Genomic DNA, 26329 nt, shown 5'->3' with positions numbered 1-26329 from the left:
CTCAGGCTCAACTTTGTAGCTACTACAGATTCCAAGTCAGTATACATCCAGAGAGTTGTTGGTTGTATCTGGGGACCTGTCATTCAACAGAACAAGTGAAGCCAGTTATCTTATGGCCTCCTTCAACCAGCCCTATTTACCTCCCCTTCCCCACATCCATTGTCCTCCACATTCCTGTTCCATGCTCTTCAGCGTTCACTTACTGAGTAAACTGGATGTAGTCAGCTGAATAATTGCAGAGCTGCAATGTATGGAAAAATACTACTTCTAAGTCACCTCCAGATACCCAGCATATTATTGACAAAGAACTCTTGCAGGTGATGGGCTTCTTTTTTTTGGGGGGGGGTCATGGGGTTTGAACTCAGCCTGGGTGCTGTCCCTGAGATCTTCAGCTCAAGGTTTGATGGGCTTCTTGACCATTCATTTGAAGGTGGTATCCAGGTATGGGCAACAATTACCAAAAAGGCCAGTGCCCACCTGTCACAGTCACTGCTTTTTAGATATCATGGTTTGCTCTCACCAATGTACCTTGTCAATATTTTCACCACCTACTAGGCTATATTTAAGGATATCTGGATTTTTTAGTTCTTTGGTACTATAACTCTTTTCCTTGGTACACAAAAGTCAAAAATTGAACTTTCTAGCACTTGATGTCCAATAATTTATGACTATTGAAGGAAAATAAAAGCTCATAACAATTCCGTAAGAACCTCTGCTTTAGAAACCCAGATGCAACATCCATGCATATAGTTAATCACGTGTTAGTACTGCTATCTTGTGGGTTGAGCAACTTTCAACAATTTGATGTAAAGTTTACCATTCATTTTGAAAAGCTCTTGCACAGTGCTGCTTACACAATATACAGCCAACACTTCCTAATTTGTGTACCAAGTCATGGACAATTTGTATTTTGATATTTATGGCTAATATTGTTGGCTTTTATGACAAAAGAATACAAGTCTGGCCAAAATTAGCCAGAAATTGACTGATATTCAACGTTTTATTGAGGGAAAAGCAACTATGAAATTTTGATCAAAAAGTGACAAATGAGGGGCCGGGAGTTTGGTCAGTGGTAGAGTGCTTGTCTAGCATGCACGAAGACCCAGGTTCAATTCCTCGGTACCACATACATAGAAAAAAGCCGGAAATGGTGTTGAGGCTCAAGTGGTAGAGCTTCTAGTCTTGAGAAACTCCAAGGATAGTGCTCAGGCCTTGAGCTCAAGCCCAGGACTGGCAAAAAAAAAAAAATGACAGATGAGCTAGGTGTGGTGGCTCACACCTGTAATCCTAGATACTCCAGAGGCTGAGATCTGAGGATCAAGGTTCAAAGTCAGTCTCAGCACAAAAGTACCTGAGACTCTTATCTCCAATTAACCTCTAGAAAATGGGAAGTGCGGCTTGGCTCAAGGGTAAGGTAGTAGTAATCTTGAGCTGAAGGGCTCTGGGACAACACCCAAGCTGAGTTCAACCGCCATGACCCAGAGAAATAAAAAGTGACAAATGATCTGTTTATTAGAAAATCTAAATTTAATTCACCCAAAGTTCTGGCACAAGAGAATTAGATAAATAGTGTAAATATCTATAGTAATACTGATACGAATTCCAATGTATATTCTGAACAATAGCAATTATTGATGCATATGTTCTGAATGCCAGTCGTTGCATATACTGGGTACTTATAGCAGTTGTATTTTTAATCCTCGCTATTATTCATATAAAAGAATGACATTTCAAAGAGGGTAAGTTTGTCAGTGGTAAAAGCAAGTAATTATAAGTAATTATTAGTAATTAGCAATTATTAGTAATTAATGATTATTAGAGCTGAGATTCACCAATGTCAAATCCCTTATTGTTTCCACTACTAGTATAGAATTAGAGAATGGCAAGATATTTCCTAGTACCTCATTGAGAAGTAGCATTATACAGGAGTTTCATTTTTAGAGTTCCAGTTAGATATTTCTGTGAGCTAAAAAGACTTCATGATGAAGATTAAAAATCCCTAAAAGAATTTTTAGAGTAACAACAGCACATGGGCTGTAAGAGTATATTCCCTCCAATAGGGGAATAAATAGCAAATATTTAGTTCATACATTCCCCCAAACATCCTCCTGAAATGCTCAGCCACTTGAAGAGCATTAGGTGTAAAAAGAAAAGAAAATAATAACAACAACAATACAGAGAAATGAGGAAATACAGCAGGAATATAGTTCCAGAAATATATCCTCAGACATTTCTGTAGATTGAAGTTTATTTCTTTTTTGCTGCTGGCATATAGGTTTTGTTTTGTTTTGTTTCCCTTCCATATGGAAGACATAACTGATCAGCACAACTATATTTTCCACAAAGGTCAAATGCCAACCACATTTTGGTTTTGGTTTTGGAGTGCTAGTAATCAACCTCATATTTTTGACAGCCACTTTTAATACATTGCACTTAGCATTTGGTATGAAATCTATTTCTACCTGGATTATTTCTTCACAAAAACTGGCTTTTTTCAGAATTCACTGACTGATTATTGGGGTTCTATGATCTATGTGCTGAGTGCTCTGTGCAAAATTACAGGAGAGGTTTGGGTTTTTTTTTCAAGTATTATTCTTTTTGGGGGGGCGGGGGTGGATCATGAGGCTTAACCTCTGGGCCTGGGCTCTGTCCCTGAGCTCTTCAGCTCAACGTTACCACCCTACCCCTTCAGCAACAACCCTACTTCCTGTTTCCTAGTGGTTAATTGTAAATAAGAATCTCATGTTCTTTAGTGCCCAGGCTAACTTTAAATCATGATCCTCAGATCTCAGCTTCTGGAGTAGCTTCAAGTATTATTCTTGTTTCATATCTATCCTTTCCAAATATTTGAGGAAATCTATAATTTTTTAATTTACTTTGAAATTTTAGATTTCCAGTTATCAGTCTCTCTATATGTGTGTATATAATATACATAGCAATTAAAAACAGAAAATAAAATCTTAACAGAAATAATTCATGCTTCCAACTTTACACTGAGACAGATTATTTTGAACAAATGTTGTTTACCAGTATGTACTGCCACAAGATAGATAGTCATATATCTATGCATTTGATGATGTTTAGTGCTTTATCCAATTATTCTTTCATTTTAATAGGAAAGTTACCTTATTAATTTATGTTTAGGTTGAACATTGAGTTTGTCTCCTTTATAAATGATTAAATAAAGTCTTCATTCAATAAATAGATTCTAGTATTTTACTAGAATATTATTATATGGATTAACTAAATGTAAAATGGCAAAATGAGCAGCTCTTATCTAAGCAGGAATGCTGAATATGGTAAACACTGCTGTGATGGTTCTTAAGTCTGATTGTAACTGAATATGAAACCTAGCAATGAGTCTTCTGATTCTGCTTATACTTCCCACTTCTCCCATTCAATAATATAGAATAAGCAAACATTTTTACAATATAAGAAATAAGTTAGACTATTTATGAATAAGTTAACCACTCTATCAACATTCTTCTAGATTTTTTACAATAGAATTTAGTGAAAACAGATCATTCATCATGAATCAGCCATTATATCATAGATGGGAATTTTCTACAGAAAATTCAAAATTCAACTCTAAATTATTCTTCCTGTAATGCTTCCAACATATGTGAAAAGCCTGAATAAAATGGGAAGGTATAAAAATACAGTTTCTAAAATCATGGAGTTCTAATTTACTTAAATATATCTTCCATCTTACAGATATTTTGCCAAGAAAGTAATTCAACTAAAACAAAAAGACACATGCTGTAAGACTACACAATTATCTACAACATAAATATGTTGTTAGCAACATGAGTCTAGTTTTAGGGTTTAAACAAGTTGTTAAGCAATATATACACTATTTTTACTGGTTTGAATATAAAAGCTGCTGAAACATGAAACTTTAATTACATGAAATAAAGGCATTATAAAATAGAATGTCTGGATGGTATTGCTAAATTTATATAAATATAAAGGATAGTTTTTTAAAGTTATGTTAGAATAGTAAAGGGAGAAAAGCCTTAATGTATTTGATGAATTTAAAGAGTTTTCCTTGCAATAATATTTTGGGGTTTTTGTTTGTATTTTGTTTGTCCATTGTAGGGCTTGAACTCAGGGCCTGGGCATTGTTCCTGAGCTTTTTCACTCAAGGCTAGCCCTCTACCACTTTGAGCCACTTCTGATTTTCTAGTGATTAATTGGAGATAAGAGTCTCATGTAGACTTTCCTGCCTGGGATGGCTTTAAACTGCAATCCTCAGATCTCAGCCTCTTGAGCAACTAGGATTATAGATGAATGTCTGGCTGCAGTAACTTTGTTTTAAACAGCTTTTCTTGAACCATTTTAAGTATATTGCTTTGTAGATCGCATAGGTCACATTCTTTATGTACACATGATTAGCATATGTTATGGAAAACAATATTTTTCTGACCTGATAATGAAATATAAATTTTTGAAGTTAAAAACCTTATCTGTTAACAGCCTATGAGCCTTTTAGATTAAAAGACTTATTCTTGTGACCTCAAAAATCTCACTGAAATAGAAACTTCTTGGCTCTATCAGCATTACTCATTTTCATATATTCAGACGTGTCAATACTATGTTTTCACTGCTTAAACTGTAATATTATTATACCTAAAGTCCAGCTCTGGTCTAACTAGACCATTGTTTACACATAAAATTTCCTAAATTCTATTCCCTCCTTATTTTTCCAAGAAGAAAGTAGACCCCTGACCTTCAGTTTTACAATATGTACTTTTTAATATGTGAGGTGCTGGTTTTGCTGTGGAAGCATTTCTCAGATAAGCAGACCCCACTAATCATTAAATAACAAAGATTTCTCTGTGCTCAGCAAACAGCAGACTGAGTTTATCATTGCCATTGTTTGATAAGAAAGGGCATTCATTGTTTATTACATAATGTTCCGGTGAATTCATGTGAGGATGATGGGACCCAGCCCCCAAGGCCAGAAACCAGCAGCATTTTTCCACTTGGTGATGAGATAAGGTGAAGGAAAAGTTATTGCACAGTGGCTGTGAACAATGAGAGGAACATGACCTTACTAAATCAACTGCCAGTGCCACCATATAAAGGCCAAAGAGTAACTAGGTTACTAAGATGTGTGTAGAGAAAGGGAATTATGATGATATAGAAACATTCTGGAAGCAACAGTGTATGCTTTTCAACAGAGAAATAGGCCAGCTCAATCAGAATGTCCCTCCATTGCCTTTCTATATTATGGACATAAAATTAGAAAATTGCATGTCCTTTCACCAAAATTGTGAGAGCTCAGGAGTTATTCTTGTGTTATCAAGAGAAGTAGAAATCCTTTAATGATATCTGTGTATCAAAAACATTACATCTGAAAGGAAAGTCACTTGGACACCAAGTTTGTTCATTTTCGAAAAACTTGACAATCGAAACTGTGAAAACTGCGCCCTTTTCAATTAAGAAATTTTCTGCTGTGTGTTTCACTTTTGTTAATAATCAGTGAGAAGTGTCTGATGTTTAAACTTTGTTCAGCAGCATTTCTTGAAACTAACCAAAAAGATATAAGAAAATTTTTCAGGAGCTATTTTATCTTCCCTTATATACTATGATACCACATTATTATTAATACAATTACAATTTGAAAACCTGATAAGCTGTCATAGAGATTGTATTGTTTTGTATTTCATACATAAATTTTAGATAATATTTAAAATATTTATTAACATAAGTACTTCTAAAGAAACTTCAAAGAAACAGTGATAGTTCAAAGTTTTTTTGAAAGAAACAAAAGCCTGTCACCTTTTGTACATGGCTAATTTTTGTTTTAGATCAAATTATGAGTCATTCTGATATTAACTAGAATGAAACAGCCCACAGTGAAATAGCATTGTAATTTGTACTATGGGAGAAAATAATAGAACTTAATCTCAAAAATAGGACCTTCACAATTAACTGAAGTCATGGTGAAAAGAAATGCAAGTCACAGGGCTGGGAGTTTGGCCTAGCAGTAGAGTGCTTGCCTAGCATGCATGAAGGCCTGGATTCAATTCCTTGTTGCCACATACATAGAAAAAGCCAGAACTGGTGATGTGGCTCAAGAGCTAGAGCCTTAGCCTTGAGAAAGCTAAGGACTTGCAGGCTCTGAGTTCAAGCACCAAAACTGGCAAAAAAAAAAAAAAGAAAGAAAGAAAGAGTGGAGAGGGGGAGAAAAGAAAGAAAGAAAGAAAGAAAGAAAGAAAGAAAGAAAGAAAGAAAGAAAGAAAACCAAGTCACTAGTGTAACTAGTCTCAATATAAAGTACAATGTAACCACAATATATATGCATTTAATTTACAGATTCTAATTACATTAAAGAGCAAATGTCCATGTATTTTCCCATTATTCTTTATTTGCCCTAACTTTTGCTAAAAACTGGATCACTGTTTAAAAAGGAAAGGTGGGGGAGGCTGGATTTTAAAAAGGGATAAGGATTCCATGTAGCCAGTAAAAGCCAACACAATGAATTATTTATAGGAACTCTCTCCTGAATTCCAAGGAAGCAACTTTCAGTGTTTAGTGGATGACTGATGTACTTGCGCTACTAAAACTCAGCTCTTTATAATTTGATGGATTTTAAAGTAATCTTAAGTTATATATTGCATTACTTTTAAGTTGTTGTACAAAGGAATTTCCATTCAGCATGACAATTTAGGAATACAATGAATATTGATCTATGTTACCTTTCCCATCATTCTATGAATAATTTTGATTCTTACACATTTTCCATGTTTGCCTTAAACAGCAGCTTTTCAATCTTGTTCCCATCCCATACACTTTTATCCAGTTAGCAGGGTTCTGTGGAATGTTTATTCCACGTGGTTTAATCAAGTGTTTTCCTATGTTAGTAGTTTCTATCTACAGCTGAAACAGTTACATATGTATGACAAAAACATTATGAGATATTTTAAATATTATTGCTTGTTGTATGACCACAGAAATAATTCTTTAATAATAAATTCTTGTTAGATGTTGACGGACGCATAAGTGGGGTTTGATCAATGAATTGTCCATGAAAAGGAGCATTATCATAGCATCTGTGGGAAAACTTAAGAGAACAGGATTCAATGGAAGGTCAGAAGCAGTGAGAAGGAACCATTTGGTGCTCTTCGTTCTCCTTATAGGAACAAAGAGTGGCTAGGCTTCCACTTTCACAACTTTATGTAAAAGAAAAAGTAGCAAGATACAGATTTATAGTGTCAGAAAAGCCGAAAAGTAAGTCAAATAATTGATTTCATAAGTAAAATATTAACTTTCTGATTTGAATGAAAATTACAATCTGATAGTTCTTCAAACAGAGAATAAAATACCAACTGTAGTACAAAAATGAATATTGAATAACTTTCTTGATCTGCTTTTAAAGTTCTCTGTATATCTCTCTGTTTCTCTGTGTATGTGCTTGTCTCTCTCCTTTTTTCCTCCTTGTAGAATGCCAGAGTCCCCAGGTGAAGTTTCTGAATATCCTTTGTTTGTCACAGTTGGTGACTGGCTGGAATCTATAAAGATGGGGCAATATACGAATAATTTCATGGCTGCAGGTTTCACAACTTTTGACTTGGTTTCAAGAATGAGCATCGAGTAAGTGGTAATAGGGTTTTTACTATAATTAGATACTCTATCCAGGGAACTATAAATTCAAATACAAAATATAAAAAGGAGCTTTGCTAAGACAAGTACGTCATTTCCATCTTTGATGACTATCATTCTAATGGAAGTTGAAAATCACCTTTAAAACTATTTAGCACCGGACACTGGTGGCTTATACCTGTAATCCTAGCTTCTCCTAGATCAGAGGATGAGATCTGATCTGAGGATCGCGGTTCAAAGCCAGTCTGAGCACGAAAGTCCATGAGACTGTTATCTCCAGTTAACCACTAGAAAACAGGAAGTGGCGCTGTTGCTCAAGGGATAGAGCAGTAGCCTTGAGCTGAACAGCTTAGGGATAGCGCCCAGGCCCAGAGTTTAAGTCTCACAATGGACTAAAAATGATTTGTATCATAGAAATTCAGATTAATTTGGTGGGTTCTATGAAGCAAGAGGGAAGAAAAATGGAACAAACTTTTGCTGATTATTTATATTCCATTGCACACTTAAGCTACATAGTATTTGGAAAATATGTCATGGTACATACCTAACAAGTTTAAGCAGTTACATTAACAGAACTCCCCCCCCCCCTTCTCTCTCTCTCTCCTTCTCTCTCCCTCTCTCTCAGTGATATTCGGAGAATTGGAGTCATACTCATTGGACATCAGAGACGAATAGTCAGCAGCATACAAACTTTACGTTTACACATGATGCACATACAAGAGAAAGGATTTCATGTATGAAAGCACTAAAAAAATAAAACACCTGTGTTTTGTGCCTCAATATTTCTAAATGAAAGATATCCTCTCCACCACGCTCTCTTCTGATTCTCAAACATCCCTCCACGAACCACAATTCCTGTTCGGACTGTGCTCAGCTTGTGTTTATGCTTCTAACCTGGATTTTAAAATCATGCTACATAGGCCCTCTCTGATGAGCCTGCTAATAAAACCTTGACCCACTGCAGATTATCTCTACACAATGATACATGACTCAGCATGGATGTGCTACTTTGTATAGAAGTATTTGGAAAATATTCATGGACTGTACCTAAAGAAATGTGTTCAGGTGTTTCATCCTTAATGATGGATGTAGAATTCGATGGTAGATGACAAGTAGCTGACCTTACTTTCATGGTTTGTGATGAAGCAACTTTCAAAGTGACCTATTTTTTTTAAATTCCAGTCTATTGATTGTATAGTTGATTTCCCTTTGTTTTTTCTTTGGGTCATTTAACTGGTACTACCTGTTGTTGTTAGAATGGTTGTAGAACTGGCTGATGATTCCATGTGGTACATTCTTGTCAAGTATAACTAAGATGAGAAGGGAGTTACTGGGGAGGGTAAAGGAGGAAAAAGTTGTGCTTCTTTATAAGTGGTAGTAGAGATTTTTCTCCCTGCTATTTTTCTTTTTACTGACCATAGTATATTCCTCTGTTATGTTATAAGACTGGAAGACCAAGAGTGCATCAGCTGTGCTAATGGCTTTGACAGACTGAAGCCAGGAAGCAATCACTGACTGTTCATTTGAATCATAATCACAGTTCTGAAAAAGTAATTAACAATACTGAGGAAAATAATTCTTCTCAGTAAACCAACATTGAATAAATGTTATTATATATATTATTAGATTTAATTTGAGATGATTAATTTAATTTAAACAGAATGTTACAATAGTCATACATGGCCCTACACACCCTTACTGATATCTGTATATTTTCAAGTTTAAGAATGCTCATGTGTTACATGAAAATGCTGAGCTGTTTCTGAGTCTTTTAGAAATAACTGAATACTCCAAACAGGTTATACGTGAGTGTGTGTGTGTGTGTGCACACCACACACGCACACACACACACATACATAAAATATCAACCTGGATCCATCTAAATTGTGTTGTCATAATTTTCTAACAAGCTTGCAACACCAACAAAGGGAAATGCATTGTGGGGGAGGCGGTAATTTAAGCTGTCAGCTTATCAAAATAGTGCCGGTGGAAGGACAAATTTAATCATAAATCCTGTTTCCTGTGAAACTAAAAAATGGCTGTCATGCTACGTGGAAGGGGAAAATGTATAAAGAAACATAAACTCACAGTGAAAGATCTAAAAAATGCCAACTTAATACCTAAGTTTGCATTTGAAATCAAGATCAAAGTGCCCTACCCATGCACCCAGATTTCCACTTCATTATCTTTTATTTATCTGTTTATTTATTTTTGGTGTCAGTGGTCATGTTTCTACTTCAGGATCTTCACTTCCTCTAAGTTTTAAGATTATACTAGACATTTACACATAGTTTCTCCTTTTGGTTTATCTCCTGGATTTTACTTAACACATTTTTCTTGTTTTGAAAGAAGTAGAGAAAGCTAGATATGTTTAACATATTCCTTACCTATATGCAAAAAAGGAAAAAGTCCGAAATCTATCACTTTTTAAGTATGTCAGAAATGCCTAGCAACATTTTCTAACCATCTACATGCATGGGCGTGCATCAGTTATATGCTATCTGCAGTTTGCTTGATACATTTACATAAATCTGGATATATTTATAGGAAATACAAATTTCCATATTTATCTGTCCTCAAATATATATTAAGAACAGATGTAAACTAAATTTATTAACCATATATATTTATTTTTATAATACAACAAAAAAGATATTTAGAAAAATGAGGAATATAACACTGTAGTCCTACATAGAGACTGTATCTGCAACATCTGTATACCTTGAGTAAATAAACTCTATTAAAGTGTTTAAACTTCTGTGAGTTGGACATTCAATAATTGTAAAATCATTGTAAGATTCGATTTTAAGATTAAATCTCTGTTAAGAATATTTTTCTTATAAAAATGTCTGATGCTATTCTATTTCTGGTTAGTTTGTACTTCTACTTTTCTTCCCTAGTAGCTTTTTACAATACTAGAAAATGCCCCCTTTTACTTTGTCTCTCAACCATATCTTCTTCATAATTTCCTTTAAATTCCATTTATATTTTACAGAATTCTAAGCATGATAATCTTTAGTGTAATTTTGACATACATCATGGTCAGTGCGAAGCTGAAATGTATTTGCAAAATTAAACAGAGACAAGGTAGGTGCTAGTGTCTCACAACTATAATCCAAAATACTGAGGAAGCTGAAATCTGAAAATCATGATTTGAAACTAGCCCATGCAGGAAAACCCATGAGACTCGAATTTCCAATTAACTACAAAAGGCCAGAATAGAATAGAATAGAATAGAATAGAGCATAAGCCGTGAATGGAAAAGTGAGTTATAGTGCCTATGTCCGGAGTTCAAGCCTTAGTACTGGTGCGCACACATACACATACATGTGCAATGCATGATTAAACTGAAATATTAAAATATAAAGATTTCTACTTCTTCACTGCTTACCAACCTTGAACCCAATGATGCCATCAATATTATTATACTCAAGAACATTAACATTTAACCTGTCAAATTAATTTGAAAATTTCATATAAAATAGTATGAGCCTTAACAATACACATATTCAAACTTATTTAATACATTTAAGCATGAAACTTGATTATACAAAAATAATCTGGTAACTCCCACAAACAATGGTCTTCAGGATTAATCTTTGGTAAAATATGCATTACACAGTTGCTTTCTAAAAAGTTCTTAGTCAAATCTATTAAGACACATCTTTGAATTTTGAAAATTGTACAGTTATTTTTTCTGGATTGTCAATTTCCACTCTGTATTTGATGCCTCATGATGTAAAATATATTTGGAAAATATGTAAACACAACATACATTAAAGATATGAGACTTGTAAAGCAATCAGAAAGTATGAAGCTCAGCTTAACAGAAATCAAGAATCATAAAGTTTTGACTGAACTATCCTATAATTATTGATAAATAAGTCATATATACCCCAATCCAAAATGATTTACTTCACTCTGCATTTTACTTAAAATCTACCCAGTTATCACTAGAATGAAGTGTCTTTCCAGCTCTAACTGTCCAGCTTATCTCAGTACATGAATGAAAACCAAATCTAATCCTTGAATAGAAGATTTTATAAAAAGTAGTAGTGAAGAATGAATTAATTACACACTACACAGAGATATTTCCTTAAATTTTGGTTTGAAGACAGTAATGTGGGAAACAAAAAAATAGACATCTCTTTTGGTATTTTTCCCAGTTAAATTTCTACTCTGTATGTAACTAAAATCTCTGAAGATTTTTTTTTCTTACCAGTAGTAGGTCTTTTTTTCTATTATCAAATTACCTAAAACTTTCTTTTTTCATCCCACCTCCTACTTTTATAATTGTTCTTTTTCATTTCCTTGGCTTCTTTTGCTGTATCTTTTTTCCTTATCATCCAGAGAAAGCACAGAAAATCTAAAAAGGTCCTGTAGATTTCCTTAGAAGAGGCTAAATGGCAGGAAAAATTACAAATATAATGCTTTTAATATTTTTAGGTCCTCTCACATAAAAGAGAACATTTGTACTTGCAGAGATTATGGGTTCTGAGTACGCTTTAACCTAAAAATTAAGTATATTCAAAAGTAATTTCCAAATGGATGATGATTCTTTGTAATAGCTCTAGTTAAGGGAGTTTAATGTTAACTTAGAATAATTAGATAAGAATCAAAAGTTGTCATTAACTTAGTATCTATGTCTTCATTCAGAAAATAGATTTTAAACAGATATATTCCCTCCCTTAATATGCTCATCTTAACAATTTCAATCACAAATTTCATCAAGTAGAAGAAACTCATAATCACACTGAAATTTAAAAAAAAGTTTAAGGCTTTTTACATGAACACTCTAAAAAAAAAAGCTGTACCTTGGGTGGTACTTCTCAATCAGAATATGAGGCAATAAAGTTATTTGACTTTTTATCATAAATATTTCCAATGTTATTTTTAATTTTTATTTCTTTCAGAAGTCAACATAAACTTTATTCAGCTTAATTTAACAAGTATGTATGATGTGTAACACATATGCGTAAGATTTAATGCAGAAATGAATTGGACTATACTGTCCTTGCCTTGAGCTTATTCTCAAATTTTAGAGATCAGTGTCTATTTGTTACTTGTGCTTGATTTTTCACTGGGGGCTGGTTCTTTCCATAGAATAGACATAAAATACTCTGTCTACTCTGAATTAGATATGCAATTATATTCAGAAAGAAAAACTTTAGGGCTCAAATTCTCATACAATTCTTTCTAAACTATCCATATTCCATTAAACAGAAAGGAATATGGTCACTGGATTGTCTCTATTGCAGTGTTTCATATTAGTAGTTTATTTCCATCAGGAAAAAACAAATTTTTACTGGCTGGTAGCAAACTTTTCAGTTCATACAGAGGCATACTACCTTAATGGTATACTGAGTTAGAAAGCATTAACATTTTGCAAAAATAAATCTGGAATTATTTGTTACTTGGTAACAAATCCATGGAAAAATAATTAGAACCAAATTGGTCCTAATCCATGGAATAATAATAAGCATGATTGAACTTCAAGAGTTGCATAAAATCCTTTCAAATGCAATCCATTAACAGTGGAAAGGAGTGGTTACTTATAATTAGAACTGATATATTACTTCATGATAAAAGGAAACAAAGATCCTTTCAGTGCATAAAAATAAATACTACATTTTCCCTGAAAAGCCAAATATTAAACAGATATTTTTAGGAATTTTGAGGATTAAAAATGTATTTACATTTTAAGCTGGGTGCTGGTGGCTCATGCTTGTAATCCTAGCTACTCTGAATGCTAAGATTTTAGGACCACACAGTTCAAAGCCAGCCTGAGTAGAAAAATCCATAAAACTCTTTTCTCGAATTAACCACCAGAAATCTAGACGTGGCACTTTGGCTCACAGTGGTAGAGCACTAGCCCTGAGCAAAAAGAGCTCAGAGAAAGTATGCAGACCCTGAGTTCATAGATCCATAACCAACCACAAAAATAAATAAATAAATGAAATAGAACTGTTTCGTTATAAAGAGAGGCAAACAACTATTAAATGAATAAACTTCACCTTTTCAAAAGGAACTGATTTTAAAGTGTTAATACTTCCATGACAGTCATTTGTATTTTACTATACTTTTGCTCTTTCCCATTAAAAGCAGTTTATAAACAAAACAGAGAAATGCTCTTGCTTGAATTTGCATAGAGTACTTTTAAGTGTAAGAATCACTAATAATAACTAAACACAAAATAATTAATCTCTAAGAACAAAAGTATTAGAATTTTACCTGACATGAATGTAACATAGCTCTTAAATGCACCACCATCTTTTTTACTTTTTTCAGTGTTACAGATGAAACCCATGAAGCAATGTGATTTACCATTGAGCCACATCCCCAGTCTTAATAGCTTATAGTTTTGATTAGCAAATAAATTAAAAATAACCAATATGATTCAATTAGAAATGAGAAAAGCATTAGGAATTAGTGAACATTTTATCTCAAGTAAAATTCTATCCTTACCTATATTTCTGCCACTTATTTTCTCTACATTTCCTGTCATTACAACTTAGTTTTAGTCAGACAATTTAACAAATATATACTAAATCAGAACTAGAAACTTGTGACATGGAAGTGCTGAACTAAATAATAAAAGGAGAATTACTCTAGTTTTTTCTATTCAATTGGCATGAGTCTCCATTTCATTGGCCCCCATTAATGGGAAAATTCTATCAAAATAATACATTATTATAAAGGAAACTCTAAAGATATAAGAATAATCATTTTTCATGTATCTAATTCAGTTTAGGTATTATTTTGAAAATAGATATCATTTTTAGTAGTTATGATCTTATATAACAAGCAATACTGATATGAACATTTGTGAACAATTTTTCCACATTTACATCTTTAAATCAGTCTTAATTTACCTCTGTTCTAGAAAGTGCTAACAGCATTTCAAGTTTTGAAAATCATGTTACATGGCATGAATAGTGCTAACTAGTAAAAATAAGTAAACTATATTTTCAAGTGTTTGTCTAACTTAAAATGGCCACTTCTACTTCTGTGATTCAAAACCTCTATTACACATCTGATTATTTGTAAATATGACTGTATACACTTTAGATTTAAAGTAATTTTGAAAATGTTTTATTTAAACATATCGTCCGTTTAGAAGACAAATTATAATTCTATTAACTTTTTGTCACAGAAAGGCATAACTTTTGCTCCTTCACATCTTTATCTACCCAATGCTACCATAATTCAACCCATAATGAAGGTTTTCATTAAGTGTGTATGTTTTTTGTCATATATATCCATTTTTGTTGAAGTAATTCTACTTAAAATAAGATCTTTACAAGTTTTATGACAAAAAAAATCAATGGCCACTCACTTGCTAACTAACTTGTAACTAAAACAAGCCATTTTTCTGTGATTGGTGTGAGCATTATTAAATCTGACTTGTTTGAACATCCACTGGTATATTATCTAGACTACTTAATGCCAAATGTTCCAAGAATCTTTAAGATAATACACAACATTACAGACAATAAATGGCTTAGAATTTAAAATTTTCTCTCCACTGCATGGAAAGCAAGGTTTACTATAGATAGATAGATAGATAGATAGATAGATAGATAGATAGATAGATAGATAGATAGATAGATGTTTTCCTCTGGAGTTGTGAATTTAACATGTTCTCTCTTCTTATGCCATATATATCTTCAAAGAAAATTGTATTGATATATTTGTACTATGCAAGAGTCTCATTTTCTTCTTTCAAAATGAGAGCTTTGATGTACTTTTATGGGTTTTAAGCTTCTAGGTATTAAAAAAGAAGAAATCAAAACTTTACAGGAGAATATGTAGCAGCAGGAACTGGGGCATACTTGAACATTGCTAACAGAGAGTATGGGTGCCATATGATTTCAATGTTACTGTGTGTGCTTGATTTCTGATACACTATTAATCATTTTGTTAATCACATTCTATTTTAGGATTATGACCTTGAAATTTAAATATAAACAGAATATAAATGTCATCTGTTTTTTTCATAAAGTATACTTAATTTTAATTTTGTGTGCAATAGCTTAATTTTTCATTTTGAAAGAGTAATTGTTAACTAACAGTCTTTGTTTCTTAAATGAATACTTGCACCAGCTATAGTTACATTCTCATACTTGAAAAAAGAGCAGGACAAGTTCCAATAAAATTGAGGAAAATACAGAAAGGTAATACAGAAAGAAGTTTTTGTTGAAATAGTTACTCCTCTCAATTAAAAACGACAGCAATTTAAAAATAAAAAAATAAACCAAATTATAGGAAAGAGTGAATGAAAATGGGCACAAGTGCCTCACACACCTGAAATCCTAGTGACTCAGAAGCTTGCGATTTAAGGATTGCTATTCAAAATTAATCTGGGCAGAAAAGTCTTTGAGACTCTATCTTTAATTATTTAGCAAAAATGCTAGATTTGAGGGATGGCTCAAGGGGTAGGCATGCCAACCATGAATGAAAAAAACAAGTGAGAAGTCAAGACCATAAATTCAAGCCTCTGTACCAGCACAAAAAGAAAAAAAACTGAATGGGCTGGGTGCTTGGGTCTGTGCTCATGTGTGCATTACTAGTTACTCGGTAAGTTGAGTGATCCAAATGATCTTGTTTTGGTACAGAAAAGATGGAAAAGTCTGTGAGACTCATTTGCAATTAACTAGCCAAAAGCTGGGCTGGAAGAATGGAAGATTTCCAGCTGAGAAAGCAAGCTGAGTATGCAGAAGGACTTGAGTTCAAACCTCAGTAAAAACAAAATAAATAAATAAAATTTTAAAAATTAATGACTAAAATTGCATCATGTTACTTTTACTGGAAGTTCTTTTGGTTTTTTGTTTTTTGTTTTTTGTTTTGCCAGTCCTGGGCTTGGACTCAGGGCTTGAGCACTGTCCTTGGACTTTCTCAAGGCTAGCACTCTACCCCTTGAGCCTCAGCACCACTTCTGGCTTTTTGCTATGTATATGGAAATCGAACCAGGGTCTTCATGCATGCTAGGCAAGCACTCTACCACTAGGCCAAACTCCTGGCCCCCTTTTACTGGACGTTTTTAAGCTAAATGTCTTTTGAGGATGAATAAGTTGTTAAAATATATTCAAATGTAAAATTGAAATTTTATAAAAACATAACATTTAAAAAATCATTCCTAAGTGTAACCATAATTCTCAATGTTCCTGTACTACTAATGCTTTTGATTTATAGGATATGTAATTTAAGATTTTAAAATACAATAATACATAATAACAATATCAAAATATTTTATACATATTAATAAGTTATCCCATGGATTGATATTTTCTTCTAGTATTGTTAAAAAGCTATAGATGGGTTTGATCAAAGGGACTGGATATTCATAGTGATTTCCCTTAGCAGATGGTTTAGGACTTAATTTTAAGGTGTATCCCATGTAACTTTAGTATTTACAGTAATAAATAAAATTTATACAAGTTTCAAAAAAAAAGCTATAGATGGAAGGAAAGCTGACTAGAAAGGATTATATGTTAGCCCAATTTATATTTCAAAGCAGCTATGTGAATTTTTTACAAAGTTCTAAATGTTTAAATATATAATATTGTATATTACTTTTACATGGTATGTTTTCATATGATACATTTTTATCTTTAATTGTGTGTAGTCTTTTCAAGAGGTTGTATTTTCTTTCCAGTTGTTTTAAGTACTTAAGAAAATAGTTATTACATATTTTATATCTCCATTCATTTTTCTAACTTTCTAAATCACAAAGAATTAATGTTATTGCTTAGTGTTTTAAATTCCACTAAATCACATGCTTCAAACAAAAGCACAAGGCCATTCCATTTTTATGTTAGGTTTATTTTGCTGTTTCAAAAAAATATTTCCTCCTCCACTTTACATCTTTTTTTCCACTTTACAACTTTGATCACCCTACTAAATGCAAGTTAATGATCTAAATTTAATACAGATACATCTTTATGCTATGTAACATATATAACAAGCAAAAAATAGATAAAGTAAGGGAAATCATATTGGTTCATTACAAAATTGTATAGATTCCAAACTAAATAAATATACACACATACAGAAGATGAAAGAATAATAAAAATTTATATTCTACATTTGAAGCACCATCAACTGATTTGATATTAGAGAAGGAACAGATTTGGAGAGGAAGACTGATTCCAGTTACCAAATGCCTAAAAGGATTGCTAGATATTCAAATAGAGTAAACAGTTGCCCTTGAAAATTCCAAGCAACTGGCATTTGGCTTACACTTGCATTCCTAGCTACTGAGGAAGACAAAGATAACAATTCAAAGCTACCTGAGGCAGAAAAGTCCCTGAGATTCTTATCTACAGTTAACTACCAGAAAACTGGAACTGGCATCATGGTTCAAAGTAATAGAGTATTAGTCTCAAGTGAAAAACCTCAGGGAGAGTGCCCAGACTCTGATTTCAGGCCCTATAACTGAAAGAAGAAAGGGGAGGAGGAAATAGGGAAGGGAGGGGGAGAGGGGGAGGCAGAAAATTTCCAAGCAAATAAAACTAAGTGGTCAGGATCTTGATGTCATTAGCATACACTCACTATAGTTTTAAAAACCTAAAAAAAAAAACCCTATAGATAAAGAAGTTGGACTAGAAATGAAATCTAGGGTATTCCACTGTTTCGAAGTTAGGCAACAAAAGAGAGGACAACAAAGGAAATTGAATGTAAGGAAAAGAGTAAAAAGAAATGTAGTTGGTTCTCAGGATCAAATGTTAAGTAAAGATTAAAACAAACAAAAAAAAAGCCGTGGGATTTGGGAACTTTGATAAGCATAATCTCTTTGAAGACCTTAACCAGGGCAAAGAGTCAAAATTTGATGGAAGGGAAGAAGAAGAGATAAAAGTGGGATCAGAACCTACAAACATTTTTCAAAATGTTTGAAACAATTCAAAATGTTGAAAACAAAGCATGGGAAACTAGAACAATAACTGAATTAGATGTGGGAATAATTGTTCTAGTTTAGATGGAGGGTGCTAAAGTATATGCATATCTTGATGGGAGTGATTTGGAACATAAAGGGAAACTTGCAATAAGGATTAGCTTAGCAGAAGCTTATAGAAATAGAGGAATAAGGATTCAGTGCATAAGTAGAGGTTAGTTTTTGATAGAAACAGGGACATGAAAATCCTGTGTAAGAGAAGGCAGTGTGTAATGTGTCAGTTAGTAGATTTGTAGAAAGGTTAAGATGCTGCTATGTAAGTAGCTAGAGAGTTTGAAAGTCAAATATATATGTATATACATATATACACATAAATAAATTGCTGGGCATTCAGTAATGGACATTCATGTGTGAATAATATAGAAAATTAATAACAATTCAAAGACATCTTCACTTAATATTTATGGCATTTATTAAAAGAGATGAAACTGCTTTTTAAAGAAATTTTTTTTCATATGGTATAGAATACTTCTCAAGTCTTCTACTGAAGACTTGTTGATGCCATAGATACTTTTCATGTTTTCTTATTTATTGTTGTATATTATAATGTAAATGGAGAATTTTATAAATTTCTGTTATAATCCAAACAGTAAGAAAATTAAAATTACTTTAATACATAAAATGCATATTGTGTACTTAATCTACTAGTCTTCTAAAATACTTTTATTTTGGAAAATTTTGCTCTCCTGTCTAAATTTAACAAAGAATACAAACAGGTACTAATGTATAAGAAAAAATAATTCAGTTTTGTTTCTATATTAAAAAATACCAACACAGGGCTGGGAGTTTGAGCTAGTGGCAGAGTGCTTGCCTAGCATGCATGAAGAACCGGGTTCGATTCCTCGGTAACACATACATAGAAAAAAGCCTGAAGTGGTGCTGAGGCTCAAGTGGTAGAGCTCTAGCCTTGAGAAAGTCCAAGGACAGTGCTTAGGCCTTGAGCTTAAACCCAGGACTGGCAAAAAAAAAAATACCAATACATTCTGACACTTAGGAGAAATATATTACATTGGCATTATGATTTTGTTCATTCTGTCTTTCTTTATCCTAATAGAACATATGTAATCTTTCAGTAGTAGTACTTGGTGTTTGACCTCTGGGCTGGCTGTATGGTATTTAAGATGATGGAATTTAAAAATAACTATTTATCATGGTTTGATTGGAAATTAAATTATAAATTGTGAGATAGGATTGCTCTCCAAATTTTGCTGTTCTGTCAGGCAAAAATATAAAGGTATTTGTGCATATGAATGTACTTGCTTAGATACTTTAGACATTTAAATGGCCATACCAAATTTAAAGGGCAGATGATTTTAATAGTTGTAGGGCATTCAAAATATTATTCATAAAAATCTCTGTAGCACAATTCCTAAAAAGTTTAATACTGAACAGATTTCTATAAAATATCTAGGTAATGTTTAAGTTTAATTTGTCCCTCACAGATCCACATTTGACTTAATCTAAACTGAATTAATTTAATTTAAAATGAATCTAAATATTATAATATCCTTTACATAAGTTATTTTTGGTGTTTTTTTTTTTTTTTGCCAATTGTGGTGCTTGAACTCAGGGCCTGAGTGCTGTCCTTGGACTTTTCTCACTACCACTTGAGCCACAGCACCACTTCCAGCTTTTTTCTACTTATGTGGTATGGAGAAATCGAACCCGAGCCTTTGTGCAAGCTAGGCATGCACTCTACCACTAGGCCAAACTCCTAACCCCTACATAAGTTATTTTTAAGTATCTTTTGAAATTGACATGAGATTATTCATCACTAATTTGAGATTTAGCACTATACCCATCTATTCTGAGAAGAGATCTGTTTGTGAAAATAAGGAAGTATATTAATTTTCCAATTTCATATTGAATTGCTATTATAAACTTCAATATATGCCTTCCACTCATGTTCTTAGCCTATGTTCTTTTTCTGCTTCTCACCACAATATAGTAGAGATCAACACAATAAAAAAGTGTTAATTGACCTGAAATTCTACCTATAATCTATTCTGCTATAGTAGTGAGGTGGTACAAACTTAATTTGAAAGTGGTTTTATTTTTTCAATAAAAATCTATAATACTCTGATATGCGATATAAATTTTCCTGTGCTGGCATGCTTACAAGTTAATAGTGCTATAGAAGCTGTCATCATGAGGAATTGTTTATGGTGAAATTGCATTGCATACGTTATATGAAAGAATATGGCACTTAACAACCTGCTGAGCAACATAATAAGATTTTGTAACAAGGTATAAATTACTAATTAATGTATTTTATTTTTCTATGATTTCCTATGAGGCATAGCAGGGTCTTACAGATGGAGCAAGCCCGTTTTTACAATATCTAATAGCACATATAACTTAAGTTTAGGTGGTTGAATTTGTGATGCTTTACATTTTTACTAATGTTTGTACATAATGTAAGTTGTTTTTAGTTTATAAATCTAAGTATTCTTTATACTGTTAATTTGATATATGAAAAAGTCTTGTTATATTTTAAAGACAGTAAGGTCTAGACATAAATTCACATAATCACTACAAATAACTGGACATATTTTTATAGAGATTTTATCATGACAAAATATTTTATCAATCAACTGAATTAAATTATTCATTGTCCATGTAGCCTTACACACAAACTATAGATAGCAAAAAAAACAGAAATAAACCACCAAACTAGACAGTTTGGATAAATTAACAGACAGCAGGCAGGATAGGCCAATGAATTTCTGAAGAGCAGCCTCATCTTAGAATGTGTAAAAACTTAACACCGGCCCCCCAACATCTCTGTATTTCTCCAACCCTATTCCATGTTACATTGAGTCCCTCTGCAGCAATGATTAAGCCCCCTTCTGTTCTGCTGAAGTTTCTGCCTTCTTTCTCTCTCTTCCTCAGCTTGACTCAGTTTCCTAACAGTGAGGTATGTGAGACTAGACAGATTAAAAAGTAGGCTCCTCCGACTTCCCTCCCTGCCCCCAAAGAAAAACCTCTCAATCTTAAGTACAGATCTGCATCTGTAGTTTGTCAAGTGGAGAACTGTGGGGAAAACATGGGACAAATTATATTTGTAATACTCATTTGTCTCTTTACTATAAAACCCAAGTTCAATTTAAGAAGGTGGTCAACTTTATCAATATGAATTCCTTTTCTGATCACCAGTCCATTTGATTCCAGGTGGGTGGGAAGGAGCAACCTAATCACCAAGAGATTAGGCCTGGTGGAAATATTTCTGAGAGACCAGAAGGCTTAGGAAAGACACAGTCATATTTCCTTTGCCAAATATTATCTCATTGACTCTTTCCCCACCCAGGCCTTTTGTTTGTTATTGCCTTAACTGTATGATCTCTTACTCCTGTTTACTGATTTACATCTCCAAGAGTGAAGGGCAGAGGCCTAGCAGGATTCCTGGCAGGGGGTAACCTAGGTATCCTGAAGTCCTGGTTGGCCTACACGTTGCCTCTAACAACACCAAGACTAGGTGTTTGGGGTGCTACCCAGGCTATGGAGGCATCAGAGCATGTAAAGGAAGATGGTGCAGCCTGGAGATGCAGGGATCAAAGGCGAAAAAGAAAAAAACATGAGAAAGGGTATCACTGTATGTGAAGTAATGTACCTTCTGTCTGCTGAATATAATGTAACCCTTCTATTAATTTCAATTAAAAATATATGAAAAAAAAAAGAAAAGTGCTACCCAGCAAGCCGTGCGCGCGCCTACAACTCCCATCATGCTCTGCGGGCCAGCGCACTCGCCGGAACTTGGCCCGGCACGTCGCCCCATCTCGGCGCACACACTTCCTGTGATGGTGTCTCAGGGCCGTTCCGTTCCCTCTCATTTCAGAGTTCCTTGAATCCCTGAAGCAATAGTAATAATAATAAATAAAAATACCACCGAGGAGGAAACGTTTCACTCCCCTCCCCCTAGAAGGCGTGGCTTCGGGAACCGGAAGAAGCGCTCGTTGCCATGGGAACGCCGCGCGCGCTCGGGCGCCGGCTCCGCCCCTGATGCTCTGGGGCCGAGGCCGAAGCTTTGGGCTCTCGTGACGGGTACGGGGGCTTTTGTCGGAAGCCGCGGGGCCTTCCCTTCGAAGGCTCGGAGGACAAAGACTCCCCACAGCCGGGGACGGGCGAGGCAGCGCTTGGTTCCCGTCGCTCGCCGGGCTCCCGGCCGCCAGGTATCTGTGTGGTCTTCCTGTGGCTTGCGAACTCGCCCCGGGCGCTTCGCCCCGCGGGTCTCTCGAGGACTGGGCTTAGAGGGTGGTGGGCCTTCGGGACCCCAGGAAACGTGGGGCCAGCGCGTGGGTTGGATGGGTTCTCACGGCCGCCCGCCCGAGGGCCTTTTAACGGGACGTGAGGAGGATGTGCCCAAAGCTTGATCCCAGACCGGAAACCGAGCAAGAAGGAGTTTGCGCCCAGAAATCGCCACAGGTCACCTCAGCTAACATCTGACCCCTTCAGGGGTCATCCGCAGCTTACTTGCCACGACCTTACCTCTGAAGGATGTGTTACTTCTTGGGGGCTTTACTGTCAACATTTTACTATGGAGGAGCACGGCTCCCCAGAAGAATTTAACTGGTGTATGAGGGAAGCAGTGAGTATGTACATGCAAGTGAGCGCACGGATACCGCTTTTCATAGGAAAGCGAGCGAGCGAGCGAGCGAGAGAGAGAGAGAGAGAGAGAGAGAGAGAGAGAGAGAGAGGGGGGGGGGGGAGGGGGGGGAGAGGGAGGGAGGGAGGGAGGGAGAGAGGGAGAGGGAGAGGGAGAGGGAGAGAGAGAGAGAGAGAGAGAGAGAGAGAGAGAGAGAGAGAGAGAGAGAGAGAGAGAGAGAGAGAGAGAGAGAGACCCAAGCAACTAAAAATGTCATGCATCCTGAGAACAGAGGAGTAAAAAGTCTCATTCACTATCGATAGAAATTTCTGAGGGAGGAATCCCACAATTCGTATCAAAATTTCGTACACACCCAACAGTTGCACTGCTTGAAATACATGATTAAAGGGCTTCAAGAGGTTGATGACATGAAACTTGTTCCTGTGTGCCTTTAACTTTGAATAAACGCATTCGTTCTTATTGAAAAAGAAGCTATGCATGAATTTTATTCTGCAGACCTAGTAGTTCTCAGTAATGACTGCCTGTCATTTCTTTGTAAAGATTTAGCGAGTGGTTTAAATGTGGTAAAAGTCTCAGTTTAGCCCTGCTTTTCCTGTTGTATCTTATATTTTCTGAGCTTTACCATCAAGCGGTATGCCTGTGTGTTGTTCCAGATTTCCCAGGAAAGTTATAGCCTAATTTATAGATTCTTGAAAGCATTACAGTTGGCACACTGAGACTGTTCACAGTTTCTTATGAAATACTGTAAATTACAGTGAGAAATGCATTTATCTCAAGAGCATTATTCTCTTGCCAGGGGTCATAAGCTGCCAATCTGCATTTCAGCTAAGGCTCCTTTCTTGTAATCAGCTTATGCTCTGTTTACTAAGTATAAAGCACATTGACATGGTATCTACCCTGACATTATGTGTCTTTAAATTATTAAACTTTTATGTACATACCATAATACTGTACCTTTGGATAATATTTCTTTTTTTTCTTGCAGTGCTTTGTAAGTATTTGAGTCACATCATGGGATTGCTAGACAGACTTTCAGAACTTCTTGGCCTGAGGAAGAAGGAGGTTCATGTCTTATGCCTTGGACTAGATAATAGTGGCAAAACAACCATCATTAATAAACTTAAGCCTTCAAATGTAAGTATCCTTGTTAGATGCACTGTATTTGACATATATGTGTTATTTGACATAATTTCATATATATAATGTAAATATATATATAAGCATATTGTGAAATGATGTTGATCTTGCAGGACTTAATGAATACCAGTACAATTACACAAAACTTCCAAGTTTACTTTCAGATTGCACTGACATTTTTTAAGGTTTTCTCTTGAAAAAAGAGGGACAATCTAATGAAAATCCAAAGCATCTTTATTGTTTCTATAGAAAATTAGCTAATTTTCCCCAGAGGTGTCATGTGCATATCACTAATAGGTAGGATGATTTTAAGTAATATGTGGGTATATTCTTTTTTTTTTTCTTTTTTGCCAGTCCTGGGGCTTGAACTCAGGGTCTGGGCACTGTCCTTGGACATTTTTTGCTCAAGGCTATCGCCTTGCCACTTGAGCCACATTGCCACTTCTGGCTTTTTCCATGTATGTGGTACCAAGGAATTGAACCCAGGGCTTCATGCATGCTAGGTAAGCACTCTACCACTAGGCCAAACTCCCAGCCCCTATATGTGTATATTCTTTTAACTGAAAAATACGTAAAGTTAGTACATTCAATTTCAGTACACAATGCTTATGTCAGAGATACATTTGGCTATACATAAAGAAAAGTCACTGTGCATTCCTAATTTTTTTTTTTTGCCAGTTCTGGGCCTTGAACGCAGGGCCTGGGCACTATCCTTGGGCTTTCTCAAGGCAAGAGCTTTACCTCTTGAGCCACAGCACCATTCCTGGCTTTTTGCTATGTATGTGGTACCGAGGAATCGAACCCCGGTCTTGGCGCATGCTAGGCAAGCACTCTGCCACTAGTCTAAACTACCGGCCCTGCATTCCTAATTTCTGATACCACTTTCTAAACCTCTCTTCCTCTTTCTCTCTCTCTTTCTCTCTCCTTCCTTCCTCCCTCCCTCCCTCCCTCCCTCCCTCCCTCCTTTCCTTCCTTCCTTCCTTCCTTCCTTCCTTCCTTCCTTCCTTCCTTCCTTCCTTCCTTCCCTCCTTCCTTTCTCTCTTTCTCTCTGTCTTTCTTCTTTCTTTCTTTCTTTCTTTCTTTTTTCATTTGTTTTGATGTTACTGAAGTTGGACTACTTGAGCCACCCTCAGTTCCCTCCTCCCACTGCTTTTTTGTTATTGTTATTTTTGAGATAGGGTCTCACATTTTTGCTTCCACTATCTTGGGTCATGATTGTCCTATTTATACTTCTTACATAGATAGGATTACAGGTACATGCCACCACATGTAGCTGTTTATTGGTTTTAGGGGGTTCTCATGAAGATTGTGTTCAGGCTGGCCTCTTACCTTCCACACCTCAGATGAATACATTCCTTTTTCTATGTATATAGATGAAGTCAGTTTCTATATAAATATTTCCTGATGTTTTTCTTTTTCTTTTTTTTTTTTTTTTGGCAGTCCCTGGGCTTGGGTTCAGGGCCTGAGCACTGTCTTTGGGTTTTCTCAAGGCTAGCACTCTACCACTGGAGCCACAGCACCACTTCTGTTTTTTTTTATGTATGTGGTTCCAAGGGATTAAACCTGGGCCTTGGTCCATGCTAGGCAAGCACTGCACCACTAGGTCAAACTCCTGACCCTAAACTGATTGTTAATATTAAACTTTTTAATGTTTATTTAGTGTTAATTTACTAAGGTTACTGGAATTTTTGAAACTGATGAATGAGAGGCATTTTTACTTTTTTTCTATTATGTGTTGGGGAAGTCTTTTAAAAATTATCTTTAAATAGTTGTATAAAAAATTTCCATTTGGGCCGGGAGTTTGGCCTAGTGGTTAAAGTGCTTGCCTAGCATGCACAAAGACCCAGGTTCGATTCCTTGGTACCACATATATGCAAAAAAAGCTGGAAGTGGTGCTGAGGCTCAAGTGGTAGAGCTCTAGCCTTGAGAAAGTCCAAGAACAGCGCTCAGGCCCTGAGCTCAAGCCCAGGACTGGCAAAAAAAAAAAAAAAAAATTTCCATTTAACAAAGCAGTTTGTGAATATAGTGCA

At 35.0% G+C, this 26329-nt stretch overlaps 2 protein-coding genes across 3 annotated transcripts in view; both read left to right on the top strand.

Moving 5' to 3' along the window:
• Epha6 (EPH receptor A6) overlaps positions 1-10372 on the top strand; it is a 707005-nt gene extending 696633 nt beyond the window's left edge. For both annotated transcript variants that reach the window (XM_090347618.1, XM_090347625.1), the window contains 2 exons: positions 7450-7599; positions 8234-10372. In XM_090347618.1, coding sequence (XP_090203744.1) covers positions 7450-7599; positions 8234-8348 — 265 coding nt within the window. In that variant the 3' untranslated portion in view covers positions 8349-10372. The remainder of the gene's footprint in view (positions 1-7449; positions 7600-8233) is intronic.
• A 13775-nt stretch (positions 10373-24147) lies between these two features.
• Positions 24148-26329, top strand: part of Arl6 (ARF like GTPase 6) — a 35497-nt gene continuing 33315 nt past the window's right edge. The window contains exon 1 of the mRNA XM_090347607.1: positions 24148-24296. Within this exon, the coding sequence (XP_090203733.1) occupies positions 24174-24296 (123 nt within the window). The 5' untranslated portion in view covers positions 24148-24173. The remainder of the gene's footprint in view (positions 24297-26329) is intronic.

The sequence above is a fragment of the Megascapheus bottae genome, chromosome 1, assembly GCF_031878675.1.
Source record: "Megascapheus bottae isolate mThoBot1 chromosome 1, mThoBot2.hap1, whole genome shotgun sequence".
Lineage (NCBI taxonomy): Eukaryota > Metazoa > Chordata > Mammalia > Rodentia > Geomyidae > Megascapheus > Megascapheus bottae.
This window is presented reverse-complemented; position numbering and strand designations above follow the sequence as displayed.